We start from the raw sequence: 15,387 nt of genomic DNA, 5'->3' as shown, positions 1-15,387 counted from the left end.
CCCCCAGTTGACAACTTAAGCCAGTTCGCCACATTGACGTTTGACACTACTTGGCTCCCTATTGACCCTTTTCCGGATTGTGTGTCTGTGTGGATAAATTGAACCAGAGTAGTAGGGAATCTCATACCAGGAATCAAAACAGAACATAAAGATGGTCAATGCTTCAGTATGGAAATTTCCACATGAGAAGCTTGAGATCTGGCAGAAGCAGCCAGGACTAGGAGGCATAAAAAATGGCTGTCCCTCCGTCCGGTGTCTGAATACTATAGTAGTCCAGGAAAAAAAAAACGTTAATGAGGATATGTTTTGTCCCATTACCAGGGCCTTGTCAATCACATTTTTCTAGTGTTACGGCCATTAATGAAACCATCTCCGACCATGATTGATCTACTAAGGATAGCATAACAATGCTGTGACAACACAAACGCCCCAGCCCCAGGCTCTCAGCCAGGTACCGATCACCATACAATACAAACATGCTATTATCAATTCTGTCAATACCAAGGAAGAAAGGGGCTGCCAGAAAATACGCAAAACAAAGCAAGCTCCTATCAAGTCAAGAGACTCAAGACTAAAGAACCAGTAAGATACTTGACATCCCAAGAATCAGTAATCCCTGTGTGTGCTGGTTGCTGGGTTCAGTAGCCAGTAGCCAGTAGCCACTGTTTCTGAGGAGCAGTGAATCACAACCACCACAGGCAGCATATGCGCATTTTACCTTTGATAAAACATAACATAGCTAATGCTGGTCCATTGATACAAAGACCAGCTTAATATTGGATATCAATCTCTGTCAAATTACCCAACAAAAATTGAAAAGAACCTCTCTGTTCCTAATTTATACCTACTTTACCCAGTAGTAATCTCCAACTGAAAGCAAGTGTATTTTAACAAGTCTGAGCAAATACCAAAACTTATTTTCAAGGTCATTAAAGCCCTGGAACCGAATAATGGAGTCTGAGCAAAACTGGGCAAGGCATTAGGACATCCACGGGAGAAGCACAAGCCTAAGCTCTAAGCGGGGTCTCTTAAAGAGACCAGTGCATCTGATGAGTAGAAGAACCGTAAGCCCTTGAGCTCCCAAGTTCCATATATTGTCTGCTCCCCTGCTGAGAAAGTTCAAGCTCACCGGAGAACTGACTGTCAATGGATTGTGAGAGTTGCCCAAGGCCTAGATCACGTGGAATCTCCTGCGAACTGCTACCAGCTTCATTTCCCTTAAAACTCCACGTATTGCTCATAAAGTTGTTTGCTACAGCACCATGGGGTGCTGATGATTGAACCATTGGGGCCCCATCGTCGTTCATCAAGTTATTCACTGTAAGATCAGATGCTTGGGTTCTGGAGCCCCATGGTTGAGTTGACAGAAGAGAGAGAGCACAGCTGGAGTCTGAGACTCCTGCAAAACATTCACCCGGATGCATACCGGAACTGGAAAAGACCGTCCCACCCACTGAACCTTGCAGATATGGGTGGGAGCTGTGAGAGAACGCAGTGCCTGTAGGGTTCTCTGAGCTTCCTGGCCATAGATGTGGGAGAAATTTTCCAGTAGCCATTGGTTGGTTGTTTGGTTGTCGATCACCAGCCCTTATGATTGGCCATACATCCCTTGCCGGCTGTCTTGGATATGCTGTGAAATCCATCAGAAAGCCACCAAGTCTACCGCTAGCTTCTGCAAATTAAGAACAAAAAAATTGTCAAACACAAAATATACAAGGGGAAAACGAGGAAATCTAAAAAAAGTTGTACTCCATAAATAAGTAATTCTGTCCCTTAAGAAGCAATTTCTACTGTTGCCATCTGACCATGGAGAGATGATGAAAGACGTCCATAGCGTGAAGCTAACAGAGATCCAGGTGGTGGCTTCCTGCGACGCTCATTGTGCCCTGCCAGACGTCTACGACAACTTCGTTTTCCTTGGTCAAATTCAGGTAGCTGATGAAATCTGTGCAGAAGCAACCCCAGAAGTGATGAATTCTTTTTTTTTTATTTTGATAATTCAGAAGTGAAGTGATGAATTTTAATAGTCTTAATGGAAGAAAACAGCATTTACCCTTCTTTTTCACAAGCAAACAACCAGATAGAAATTGAAATTGAACATATAAAGATGCAATGGACCACTGTTGCATGGACTCTTCTCCTAAATGGGCAACGTGACCAACATGGACATGCCCGGTAGCCTGACACTCCATGAAATCTTCAGGGCACTCTAGAAACTTTTCCTTGTTAAGTTCAACACCTACTACAATTGTTTTCTTTCATCATATAGCAGTCAAAGAACGAATAATGTTACTTGGCTGCTGCACATTCATCAAAAGAAGAGGAAAAACAAACTACATATTCATGAGACAAGATTCAGTGAACCCCCCGGGTTCACGGGGCACGTGAACCCTCCAATAGGAGGCGTGCACGTCGCCCCTTTTGAGTCATTCACGAAAAAACAGGAGGCTCAAAGGGGCGGCGTGCGCGCCTCCTATTGGAGGGGTTCACTGAATCTCGCCTATGTCAAAATCTAATGGAATTTATGTTTTTTTGCTAATCTAGCGATATTTATACAAGAGTATATAACAGTTACAAAGGCAGTTGCCCAGTTACTCAGGTGAATTGAAGCATGGACTTCACCACTGTCCAAATTGTTTAGGCGTCCCTCAATTTGCCATCATTGGAATACCTACTTGCCTAGGCAACATGTTAAAAACAATGGAAATTCAAAGAAGATTAATAGATAAAAATTTGCAGCCGGATTAATTGTCCATCAGCCCTAGGGTTACTGACAGAGTAAATTATAGAAAGAGGGATTGTACTGAGTGGGCCAACTGTATGGTTTAAAGTTGTAGCATAGTACCATTGTTGTATTTGTTTCTTTTGCCCAAGAGAAGCACTACATATAGACTCTCTTTTCTTTTGGTAGTTGAAATCATATAGATTCTTTCTTAATAAAAGATAAAGACTATTCTAGAAAATGAAGAAAAATTCTGTACCCTTGATAAGCTTCCATCCAAGAGTTAATAACTTAATATGATAATATAAATATTTTAAATGGAAAATCTTGAAGGAAATTGGATTCTTGAAGCCATTTAAAACTTACAGGATTGATTTATTTTCACCTGGACTGTCAGCTGCTCCAAATCTTATTAGAAATAGAGCTTATTGCATAGAGTGAGACCAAGTATTGCAAAGGGTCCCTAAATGCTGGGTTTCTTACTCAAGTTAGTAGGAGGTCTTACTAGCCTCCTACTAAAAGCTATTGTGGTACAAGGAGGTCTAGTACTAGCCTCAAGTTAGTAGGAGGTCTATTACTAGTCATAATGAAATCAATATTTACTATTTTTAGCAACTTCTGGTTTGTTTAGTCTTTACATTAAGTTAGTCATAGTAAGATTTGTAAAGTGTTAAGGGAGTTGTTTCAGGAATTAGAGTCCTAATTTATGTATCTCCATGGATTACCTATGGCATTGTTTTAGTTCTAAAGCAATTAGAAGTTGTTTTGGGTCAGATACAGACTGAAAAAAGACATCCAAGTTCTTATTGTGAGTCTATATATAGACTCATAGAAAGTGCAATCTAGAAAAGTTGATTTGATATTAATAAAGTTTGATTTAGCGAATTCTGGTTGTTGCCAAGAATTTTCTCTTCTTTCCCTTTCCACTTGGGCTATGTTTGGTTTGAAGGAAAAGGTAGAGAAAGGAAGAGAAAGGTAGGGAAATCCATACAAGGTTTGTAAAGGTTTCCCTACCTTTTCCTTCAAACCAAACACAGCCTTAATATCATCTTCTAAGATACATATCCCAACGTTGTTTACTCTAACAGCAAGGGTTCTCACTCTTTGTCTCTTTCCAATCTCTTGCTCATCCTTTGGTGGAAAGCAAGTTGTCTACATGGTTCTCCATCTCTATTCTTGATCATTAATCACCAATCATCTCTTTTCACTCCACAAAGCCCACAACCGATCTAAAAGTTGTAGGACCCCCTACCTGTCCTGAATCATGGTGTAAGACTCAAGTCTAAATCAAAGGTCTCAAAACTTAGGATCCACCAGGTTTATCGCCATCTCTTCTTATCTCTAAATATATTTCCTTCTGTGTGTTGAAACCATTGACCCCCACTATACATTCCCTAATCCTTGCATACGGAACATCACATATCAAGCCTTGACACCAAAATATAAAGTAATGAATAAATAGATGAAATTTGAAGGATGGTAACTATGCTACCAGAACGGAAGTCAAATAAGAGGATAAAACCACCATATCTAGATTTAAATTTTCAGCATCAGATAGGGAAGGATACAAGAATGATCTCTCCAGTTTTTTTAAAAGTCTCTGATAGGTTTTATGGTTTAACGAGGCTAAATTTGCTCTAAGGTTTACTTTATTGCCTAACAACAAACAGAAAATGCAAATTAAGATTTCTGTTGAAAATTATCACAAGCATATGACTCATAACACAAATAAATAAATAAAATCTGCCTCTTGGATGTCTAGGGTTGGAAGCAGCATAAATGCAAGGTAGAATCCAAGCCAAGCAAAAATTTACCCCTTAAACCAGCTTTTGTGGCATTGAAGAAACAAATATGTCATTCAATAGTCGACTATTGAGGGTTACAGGTGTACAAAGCACACCTACAGAGTGAAGGCCCTTGCATTATGTCTCTTTTTGTAGCAAAATAATTTGAAAACCCACCAACTGCCAAATCTAGTTCTCTTTCCATAAAATATCTTCTAAAAGCATACCTAAAAGCTAAAACAAACTTTTATAATTACTATTTAAGCATCTATCAAAAGGCCACAGTCAAAACCTACTATAAAACCACCACATTGGAAGTTGTATGATTTAGTGACAACTCAACATGGAGTACAGACTATAACTACAAAGATTTGGGGTGTCTACTAACTTGTATGTTTTTGTTTTAAGAAAACAAGACCATACATATTTGAGAATACCTCCTTAATAAACCCCCCAAAGCAGAAAACAGTACCCAGATTCAGCGATAACTTGCTCAAACCATGTGCACCATGCGCATTTGGATAGCTAAGCAATTATACCATAAGGAATTGAACTTGTTTCCGATAGAAAGTGGTTTGCACATATAAAATGACAGGTTCAGATACCACATAGAAAGGAATTTGGCCAGTGTCCTTCTCAGCTAAACAATGATACTTTAATCAAGCCTTACTTCACATGCCCATTCTCCACATTTAAAGCCAATGTCCAGTTTCAAAAAAAAAATAACGAAGAAACTTTCAGATAAATGTGTTTTCTAAAAGGGCAGACTTAATTTCCATGTTACCAATAAGAAGGTTCAGAAACAGACATGAAGCCCAACAAGAGACATTTCTTCAATTCCTCAAGAATCCAAAAGACCCACAACTAGAGCAAGAAAAAAAAAACACAACTAAAATCCAACTTCCGATCAAATTTACAATCACAAATAAATTTGAGAACACCATGAAGCAATATTAACGATTAAAAGAGCACACAGAATCCAATACAACCAATCCATTCAACAGAACTAAATCAGAGAAAACTCGAATCCAATAGAAAATGACCAATATCCCATTTACCCCAATGACACAGGCCAAATCTTACCGAATGCCCACTAGAAAAGAATAAAAGACATTCCTAATGAGGAAACATATTCACTGCACAACCCAGACCTCGAAACAGTGGAATGAAGAACAAAGTAACGATCGAACACCCAAAAAGATGTCCAACAAAACCTAACACTACAATCGAAAAAAAAAAGCTAACAAATTCCAAAACCATTTTTTAAAGATAAAAGTACAAAAGTAAATAAGGCAAAGCAAAAGTCGACTGACCTGCTACACTGCTGGCAGAACCTCTGCTCCAGACCAGCTACAATCACCTTGGGAGACTTGGAGTGCATACCGCAAACCTTGTGCCTGGAATAGTAAGCTTTGGCTCCACTTAGATCCACCTTACATCCCTCAACCTGACATCTTGGAGGCTCGCCACCCTGCACAACTCCCCTCCCCTTCTTCGCCGGCGCCGGCGCCGATGCCGACCCCTCAGAAACTGAAACCGACGACGACCCACCTCCTGATTTTGACGAAACTCCGGCACCCACATCTTCAAAGTAGATTTTCTTGCCGAACTTCAAGCCATTCAGTGAATCAGACGAACCAGAGGCCGCTGAAACAGCCAAAGAGCTCGAACCCATCTCCATGTGTGGCCTCTAGTTTCCATTCATGGCTGTTCTGTGGGGCACAAGACTGAAAGGTGGGTTTTTGAGGAGGGAGATGGGTTAAAGGTCTGATGGAAAAAAAGGGGGAGATGAGTTTTGCTGGTTACAGCTCTCCGGTCTTTTGTTAGAGCCGGTAGTGTTGTATAAAGCCGACACCTGCCATTTGGGCCATGCCAGCTCGGGTTATAGTACTCTGAGAAGACTGTCAAAAATTGAAGAGAGAGAGTATTTGTTGTCTGTGTGTGCGTGTGTAAGAGAGAGAGAGAGAAGGAGAGAAGGAGAGAACGAGGAGAAGAGACAGGAGAGTCGTACTTTGGGTCCTGCTGAGCTTTTCAAGTATCCTTTTGTGGTCACTAAGGTAGTATTTTTTTGAGGCTGTATGAGCTCAAACTCATCGTCTTTCAAAACAAAAGAGAAAAAGAGAGGGGGGCAGGGGCTTAAGCCTTAATGGAGAGTAGTGTTTCGAGTTTTGTTGCAGTAATGAACACTAATCTTAATATATACCCACATTGAACAGGAAAAAGGTTTCCTAATGTGGCTTTTGAAGCTTTTTTTTTCTCATTATTTATATCTTCATGCCTCTTTAAATTTAAAGTCTGAACTTTCGGTTTTCTTTTTCTTTTCTGGTTATTGTGAATTTCTTGATGCTTGGTGGGGAAGAACTAAGAAGTGACTATATGAAGGAACCCATACCCAGCTTTTTTTTTTCTTTTTTGTTTTTTTCTAAGCAGTGTGAAGGAGGTTGAGGTAGGTTGAGAGGTTTTTCTTTTCTAATTTCTATGGGGGTTGGGGGGTGTTGGTACTGCAGGCTGAAGGTCTTTGGATTTACAGAGATTTTGGATTGGAGTGAGCCAGTGACATTTTGGGGAGCCCGGAGGGAGCTTTCTAAGATTTTAATGTCTTTTTGTAGATTTTAGGCGAAGGAGGTACTGTTGCGGAATCTAGCAAACAAATCTTAGAGAATTGACATAACTCTGAGTTTCCCAAAATACCCTTTCTTCTTTTTCTACTCTGGGAGAAATAAAGGTGGTCTTTTTTTGTACAACTCTTGTTTTCTTTACGTTTGTATGAGAGGAAGAGAAAACCCAGAAGGAAGAAATGAGCTCCAAATGCAGTTCGTTAGTTTGATTTTAGATGCGATGCTGTTAGAAGTAGCTTCGGTTTTAATGTGCAATAAATATATTTTCCTTATTCTGTCCTGTATTTCCTTCTTTCATGGGTCCCTTTTGCCATTTCCAAGCACACATTGGTAGTTTCGTTTGGTGCAATTAGGTCTACCTCTGGTTTTAGTTCACTGGTTTGAATATTCTTGTTTTCTATTATATATAAATTTTTTGGTATTTATTATATAAATGATTAGATGTATATTTAGTTAGACACAAATGTGTATATATATATATATATAGTTATAGTTATGATGGTTTGGTTTGGCCTATTGATCCATTTTCTTCTTCTTTTTTTCTGAAAAAAAAAAAAAATTGTTGTGAGATCCATCATTATAAATTGGACCCATCTTGAAATCCATGTAAGTGGCCGATCTCAACTGGTGGACCATCAATTGGCAATTTTGGTTCAATAAAGAATCAAGGGTGACGTTTCTGTTGTCTGATTGGAATCTAGCCCACATTGTGTTTGACATAAATGCCACCAGAGACCACTCCATTGCTTAAAAATTAAAATCATTCCCTCACAAAAGAGAAGCCTTGATGAATCCCCAGACCCATAATTTGGAAATTGGAAAAGAAGCTGAAAGGATACCTTCCATTCTTCCTTTTGAAGAAAAAACTATAAAAAGGATTGGCCTATTGTTTTGCTTTCTAGCTAGTTGTTACTTGTTAATTACAATCTGCCTTGGACTCTGAAAGTTCATCTGGTTCTTGGATTACGTACAAATGTATATAACCCATGTGTAGTTCCATCAGCTGATGGTGGCCCACGTTTTTAGATTCTCAAATTTCAATCCACACATCGAGTATGATATGAAATAAGATTGCAATATTAAAAAAAATGGTGTTAATAGACACACAACATCCTTATGTCTTCCTGAAAAGAATGGATTGAATCAAAGGATCCACGTCAAGTACCACATCAAATATCAAGTACAGGTTGGATATTGTGGCATTATCAATTACCAAGGATGCCAAAAACGGGGATATTGTTAGTCTGCAAAAGTTTGTGGCATTATCCAGTCCAAATGGGGAGGATTCCAAGTGATCAGGAAATGATGAAACAGAGAAAATATATTGAAGTAGCTGTTTTGTTTAAAATTTGTTGATGATTTACAGCTAGGGTTGGAAATTTGGGATTTGGTAACGGGTCAGATCCTGGTGCAACTAAACCTTATCAGGTTCAAAATTTAAAACTGGGAAGTGGGATGGTATTGCTTGATCCTGGCTCCAGGTCCAGGTGGAGGGGAGATTGTCAATGTATTAAGCATTCCAAAATACTTTCTAATAAACAACCAAACTAGCAGAGAGAATTAGGGTACTTAAAGCCTTTGAATCACAGAGTATATAATATAAAACCAATTTGAGCCTGGTTTAATCAAAAAGCAGAGTTGAAAAGGGAAAAAAATAAATATAGATACCCATCTTATCAAATGATCTTTAATGGATGATTTATGTCTGGGGTATATTCCCAATGGGGTCCACAAATTGATCTATATCTCTATTTGAATTGTACTCTTGAAAAACAATGTAGAGGGGATGAACACATTAGGTTGCAAGTCTTTTTCTATAAATACTTATTTTTTTCAAACATGGCCTCTGCCCTCCCCTCCCTTCCTTTCCTTTCTCCACCATAAAGACAAAGACAAAAAAAAAAAAAAAAACAGAGTTAAAAATACATTAAGTTACAAGGAATCGAAATTTCGATCGTATTAGTCAACATCAGTAAAACAAGAAGACACTAACCAATGTAAGCTTAATATAAGGGCGGTTAGAACCCTAAAAGTCCACTGGGAGATCAACTACCTTCTTTTTTTTTTCTTTTCTGTTCCCTTGTAAAGTTTTTGCTTTCTAAGTTTTCATCAGAATGCTTCAATTCAACCTCCAATTCACACCCGTCCATATAAGTGAAAATGACTTCCAGAGCCAGAGGTTAGCACTATCTAGTTTCAGGGAGAAAAACACGAAGACAAGGCATATACGCTATTATTGGTTCCTTTTAAAGAGGCACAGCACAGCCAGACTTCACAGAATTACGAAACTATACAAACATGTGACAGAAGGCCAATAATCAACGTCAGGGACCCACCATCATCAGTTGTTTGTTTCTACAATATCTTTCACTTATTAGAAACCCAAGATTTTGTTTGTCTCCTAGTAGTAGATGGCAATATCTTGGTGGCAGTGAGTTGGGTCTCAGCTCAGACCACACAGATGTCATGCTTCAGGCTTGGTCTGGGCCCTTTGTAACATGCCTTAAATATGTGGAGGATCAAAACCCAACATTGGATGGGTCCTACCTTGAAAAGTCCCATACACAAGGTGGGCACCATGAGAACATAACCAACTTTTTGGCAAACTTATTACTAAGTAGGTCGGACCATTACATGCAGTTGGGTTGGTTGCACCAGTATTTATCAAATGCAATGATGGGAAAAGAGGTCAGTGAAAGGTGAAAATGAAAGGAGAAAGGAATGGATGTAAAAAATTTTATATATGCATATACTAAACAGACCTTCTTTGGTGCACTGAAGCTACTTAATTAGGACAGCAGTTGGAATTGGTATTACAGCTTGAATGGTCAGTCCAATAAAGGCAAAACAAAACAAAACATATTTTCAGAAGCTAACAGCTATTCATTGTGCATTGACCTCACTCAACTGTTGGGGCTTGGTCCCTTTTTGCTTATTTTCTTCATAAATGGGTTCAGTCCAGTTCTTGAGCACTTCTTAACAACAAGTTGGAAAGGGAATTTGATGTATTTGTTTTTGAAAGCTTTCTGGTTGTTATTTTCAGAGCTTGTTGAAAACCCTTTTCTTCAGCATCCAAATTTATACAGCAGAAAGCTTACTCTTGGCACAGTTTATCCCCAGACTAGTCACAACCCTTCAAATGTGAGAAACGTGGCTGTTTTGAGTGTTTTACAGGGCCCAGAATAAATTGCTTTAAAGGGGGTTGCTTCTGGGTTGCCTTCTTTGGAGTGCTACTTTAATTGTAATCGTCTTCTTTCATTTCTTTTTAATAGAAACAATTCGTTCACTCTTAATATCTATGTCCAGGGTAGTCCTGTTTTTAACTCAATTTGGGATTTCATAGAGGGAAGAAGGTAGTTAAGTTCCTTTCCATATATGGAGAATTTTTTCATAGGGATGGAATGAGGGTGGGTGAGACAAACAGTGAAGGAAGCTCATAAAAAACTCCCCCTTCGTGGAAGGAACTAGCTAGTTAGCTTCCTGAGTAACAAAGTTAAACCATTGATAAGAGAGAGAGAGAGAGAGAGAGAGAATAATGAAGTGGGCACTAAATGTTCTTTTTGGTTAGCCATTCATCTTCAAAACAAAACCAACCTATCAGAAGAAAGGAGTACAGTTTTACCAAAAACAAAAAAAAAAAAGAAGAAAGGAGTACAGAAGAACTTCGATGGGTACATTCCCTTTCCCTCTCTCCTTGTTTGCCTTTTCTTTACGAAAAGCTTACCAATGTATTTCAACTTCAAGATAAGCAAATGCATGGAAACTTCTTACCAAACAGTAAGGTTGTATCCTGTAATTTTCTTTTTAAGTCAAATCTTATTGTCTTCTTTTATACAAATTCTTTTGGAAAGAAAATAAAAATAATTATGACAGTTCTTTTAGGATACGACAGAGTTTAGTCAAATCGAAAACAAAACCATTTTGTTGAACACTCCCTATTAATGTTTCTGAAAACGATTAAGGGGGTGGGGTGTTTGCTGATGTGACAGCTGTTTTGAAAAACAAAACCATTAATTAAATGATTTTGATTTTGAAAATCATTGGCCAACACCTCTACTAATTAGGAGGGTCCTTGGCAGAACTCAAAACACTCCTTGCATGTTGCTTGGAGACTCCTCTACAATGGTTGAGCTTTCACTGTTAACACCTGCAACCTAAGATGTATTTCTTCATTTTTAGGTTCTAATTGAATACATAGCCAAAACAAAATATGAAAGCCATGCTTTGCATCAAAAAGACAATAAGAATTAATAATGCAAATAATTTGGAATCAGATCTCTTGATGATCTTATTACTATACCATATAAATAGCATCTCTAGCTCTATGGTATAACTTATAAGCAAAGAGAGCTAGCTCCATGAATATGGAGATATTCTGATGATGATCTCCACAGACAAATATGTGGATGTTATCTATGAGAATATGACTTTTTTCAGAAAAAACCATATCAGCAAAAAAGAAAGCAACATAACAAAAATGTGTTATTGGATGTGTACTTTTCAAAGCAAAGTGAAAACATTTTCAATTTGATTCAGAAAATAATTAACCTTGTTTCCAATTTTCTTTTTTAAAAAAATTTTGAAAAATAAAAATGTGTTTTCACTTCCTAATGCTAAGATGAACACTCCAATATCTGATCTCCCATACCCTCTTACAAGTGCTGATTTAAAGCTTCTATGGACCATACCAAACCACATTTAAGTGAGCTTGGGTCCTAAGTATAAACAAAATAAAAATACAAAAGTAAGCTAATATCCAGATAAAAATATGAGCTTGGGTCTTAAGTGAGCTTTGATCAGAATCAGTATCTATATATATGTTTTATAAAACATGATGCCAAAGCACCAGATAAAAATATGATTTTGAAACTTGAACTTAAGAACATGCTTCTGGTCTGAGTTTTTGAAACAAGAAAAGTACTACATAACCAAGAAAATGTTTTATTCATTTTTTAAGAAACCATATTTTCCAAACCAATTCTAGGACCTTTGTTTTTTGAAAATCACAACAAAAAAGATTTACATATGAGAATACCCAGGCCTAAATTTAAATAAATGCATGCACGTGTGTGCGTCACACTCCCATGCACAAATACGTACATATGTATGTATTAAAACAAACTGAACAAAGTTTTCGGGGGTGTTCGATACCGTGTTAATAAGGTGTTTAGTTTCGTGCTGACCATGCCTGCCCACAAATTAGTGTGTACAGAGATAAGTCACACCTCAATTTATCGTCAACTGTGGATGGGCCAAATCATGGTGTAGACAATTTGTGGGAAGGATTTGGCGTAATGCATTTGTGTTATACCGACCCAACCACCCTTTTTTTTGTTAATCTTTTAGCATATTTTCATTTATAATTAAATTATTTATTGTTGAAGATAATATTATAATGATTTTTTTCTAAACATTGAACCATTTTTAATTATTTTATCACCATTTTTATTCATCAAATTGGTTTTACACTATTATATACATTTTATCTTCTAATAATTGACATAAATGGAAAATATATTTATTTTATATTTATTAATAATTATGTATTGGTGTTTTATTTTATCTATTATTATTCCAAATTATTTTTGGATTAAATTGTGATCTTTTCATTCACGATCAACAGATGTGGTGTGGACTAGTCTACAATGCACTTGTAGAACACCATGTGGGTGTGGATAGTTTTCTATCCATACAATTTTGTCTATAGTTCAGAACAATTGTGGACAATGGTGTGGTGCGAATTGGTCCCTACAATAGGGTGTGTGGTGTGGATCAATCCACACATTATTTTCTCATCCACAATGTAGAACACCCCTAAGACCATTGAAATAAGGAATGAGCAGCCAAAACAGTTTTTTTTTTGTTGGTTACCCATAATTAGTCAAAAATGTTTTAGTGGGAATTTCTTTAATTATTTTGCCCCAATACATATATGCTTTAATAGGTATTGTAACCTCTAACATTTATTGTTTTATGTTTGTTTCGATGTAAAGTAGCTTCAAAAGATAATCTATTAACATTTTATATTTTTCTAGTTTTTATTTTTTCACAATTTATCTTAATAAGTCAAATGGTCAAACCAAACAAGTTCCATTAAACAGAAGAAATTAAGACACAAGACAAACAACCAGACATAACATAAGAAAAACAAACAACAAGTTCCCCACACAGCTTTAGAATCCAACCTGGGGTGTTAAATCAAAAAGGCCCATTTCCTGTAAATGGTTGAAACTGTTGAAGTAATCTAACAATATTGAAGCGAAGTCCTTAGATGAGGGCTTCTCCTTCAACCTATGGTTAGGTCTCCATCAAGGAAAAAGGGGTTAAATAAATGTTCATTCAAAATAAGAATATAAAAGTAGGGTGGTGTGGCCGCTGCCGGGTCCCATTCTAGGTCTAAAGTCATGGTGTTTCCCAATTTAGATTAGAAATAAGTTAGGCCATATCCCTTAATCACAAGTCAAATCCAAATTATATAAAGGCTTCCAAGATGTTACATTGATGTGAGTTCCATTCTTCTAGATAAAGTATGTTGTTAGATAAAAAATCAAACCACTTCTACATGCTTCAAGGCTCAGTACTTGGTTAGTGGGTCCCAAACAAAATAATTATGTATAGTAAGTTGCTTTGAATTAAGTACATGATCATTAACTAGTAGATATATTAAAGCTTAGCCTTCAGACAGCAGAACTCATTATTCAAACAGTAAGGTGGTTAGGTCCCCTCTTAGAAAAAGGAATTAAGTAATGTGGGTCCCTTTATAGAGTGGTCTAGACACTAAAGTTTCCTCATTATTTCAAATCAGAAAATGTAAATGATCTCTCTCTCTCTCACTATAGATAAGGGGTTCAGGTCATCACTAAAGATCCATATTCCAAAGTGGATCCAGCACATCATGTTCTATTCAGATCTAAAACCCTCAAAACCAGCAAGAACCTTCCTAATTGGATATGCACTCATGGATCCATTTGGGTCCATTCAAGACCCTCCCATTCATGTCCTACCAACAGCCTGCTATATGATTGAAAACCAAAATGCAATTAAACTAGCAAAATTTTCAAATATATCCAACACTCCAACCTAATTCCATCCAATACAATTCAATGGAACATAATTTCCAAATGCTAATTCCAAGCCTACTGAACCAAACACAATTAGGGAAGTCACCAGTTCCCTCAAATATCAGTTGTAAGTATCCTTGTCATGTGGCTTCCTGTGACAGTTTTCCCGAGGAAAAGTTTCATTACATCTTTGTGCTTCTAAAAGAGTGATCACAAGATGGCAAGAACAAACCAAAAGAAGGGTGGAAGCAACTTCCTGGCTATGTAGTTAGGTGGGAGAATGGAACAATAGTATATGACATTGGCAGAATAGTGTTTAGCTGAAGTTCTCACCTTGAAAAAAGAATCCCCATTAATCCAACTGAGTAGATGCTGCTGCATCTTCACATGCCACATCAGACAGCTGTGGGTTCTCCCACTGTAGTACATTTATAAAATGTGATGAATGGATTCATCTGCATCTAGTCCAGATCTCTTAATTTGCAACCCAAGTGTATATTACTCCCTCTTTATGACTTCAAATCACCATCTTAACCAAAGTAACAAGCATTCTGGCTTTAAACAAGAAAATTTTAGAGAAGAAAAAAAAACAAGTTGGTTCTGTTCCTTTCTGTCCCAAAACTCCTCTCATACCAACAAAACTACACTGTGAAGTTTAAACCCCCCAACCCCCTTAAATAATTTCTGAAGAAGCTGCCAGAGCTCAGCAGAGCCCTGGTTTGTTAAGTAATAAGGGAGATTCTTCATCTGCATTTAATTTTTAAACTCTGTGACCTATGAGGCTATGTCATTGCCTGAGCAGTAGGGCCTGCGTGATGCTCATCTTATTAAAAGTAACTCTTCCCTCTCCATTGTAATTCTAAGTTGTAACAAAAAGGATAACACCCACAAGCTACAAGCCTCAAACATGGCATGTGCTCTGACTTTAGTCATAAATTACACCACTACAATTCTGTTACTAGGGCTAAAGATGTAGCCAATAGCCACTCACTAGGACTAGTATTGGGCCTAAAGCCAGTGCCAACTGAACAAGCAAGTAAATATGGCCAATCCAAATACTTCAGAAACAGTCTAGAGAAAGATGTAGATTGGCCACATGATCACTCTTGGCACAAACAGGGTTGGTGACTTGGTGCTTGGTGATGCTCTCTGGTCACTGGTCAGGTGGAGAAGGTCAATTTATGAATGTGGGGAACATATTT

General features: G+C 37.5%; 1 protein-coding gene across 1 annotated transcript; it reads right to left on the bottom strand.

Moving 5' to 3' along the window:
* Positions 1–719: 719 nt before the first annotated feature.
* LOC104597533 (squamosa promoter-binding-like protein 17) lies at positions 720–7,044 on the bottom strand. Its single transcript, XM_088892370.1, has 4 exons — positions 6,518–7,044; positions 5,820–6,361; positions 1,806–1,945; positions 720–1,672 (listed from the first exon to the last, which is right to left on the bottom strand). The coding sequence occupies exons 2-4, from the start codon at positions 6,185–6,187 to the stop codon at positions 1,029–1,031; spliced, it is 1,152 nt and encodes a 383-aa protein (XP_088748496.1). The 5' UTR covers positions 6,188–6,361; positions 6,518–7,044; the 3' UTR covers positions 720–1,028.
* Between the last annotated feature and the right edge of the window lie 8,343 nt (positions 7,045–15,387).

Source organism: Nelumbo nucifera, chromosome 7 (genome assembly GCF_055504915.1).
Source record: "Nelumbo nucifera cultivar China Antique chromosome 7, China Antique-T2T, whole genome shotgun sequence".
Classification (NCBI taxonomy): domain Eukaryota; kingdom Viridiplantae; phylum Streptophyta; class Magnoliopsida; order Proteales; family Nelumbonaceae; genus Nelumbo; species Nelumbo nucifera.
This window is presented reverse-complemented; position numbering and strand designations above follow the sequence as displayed.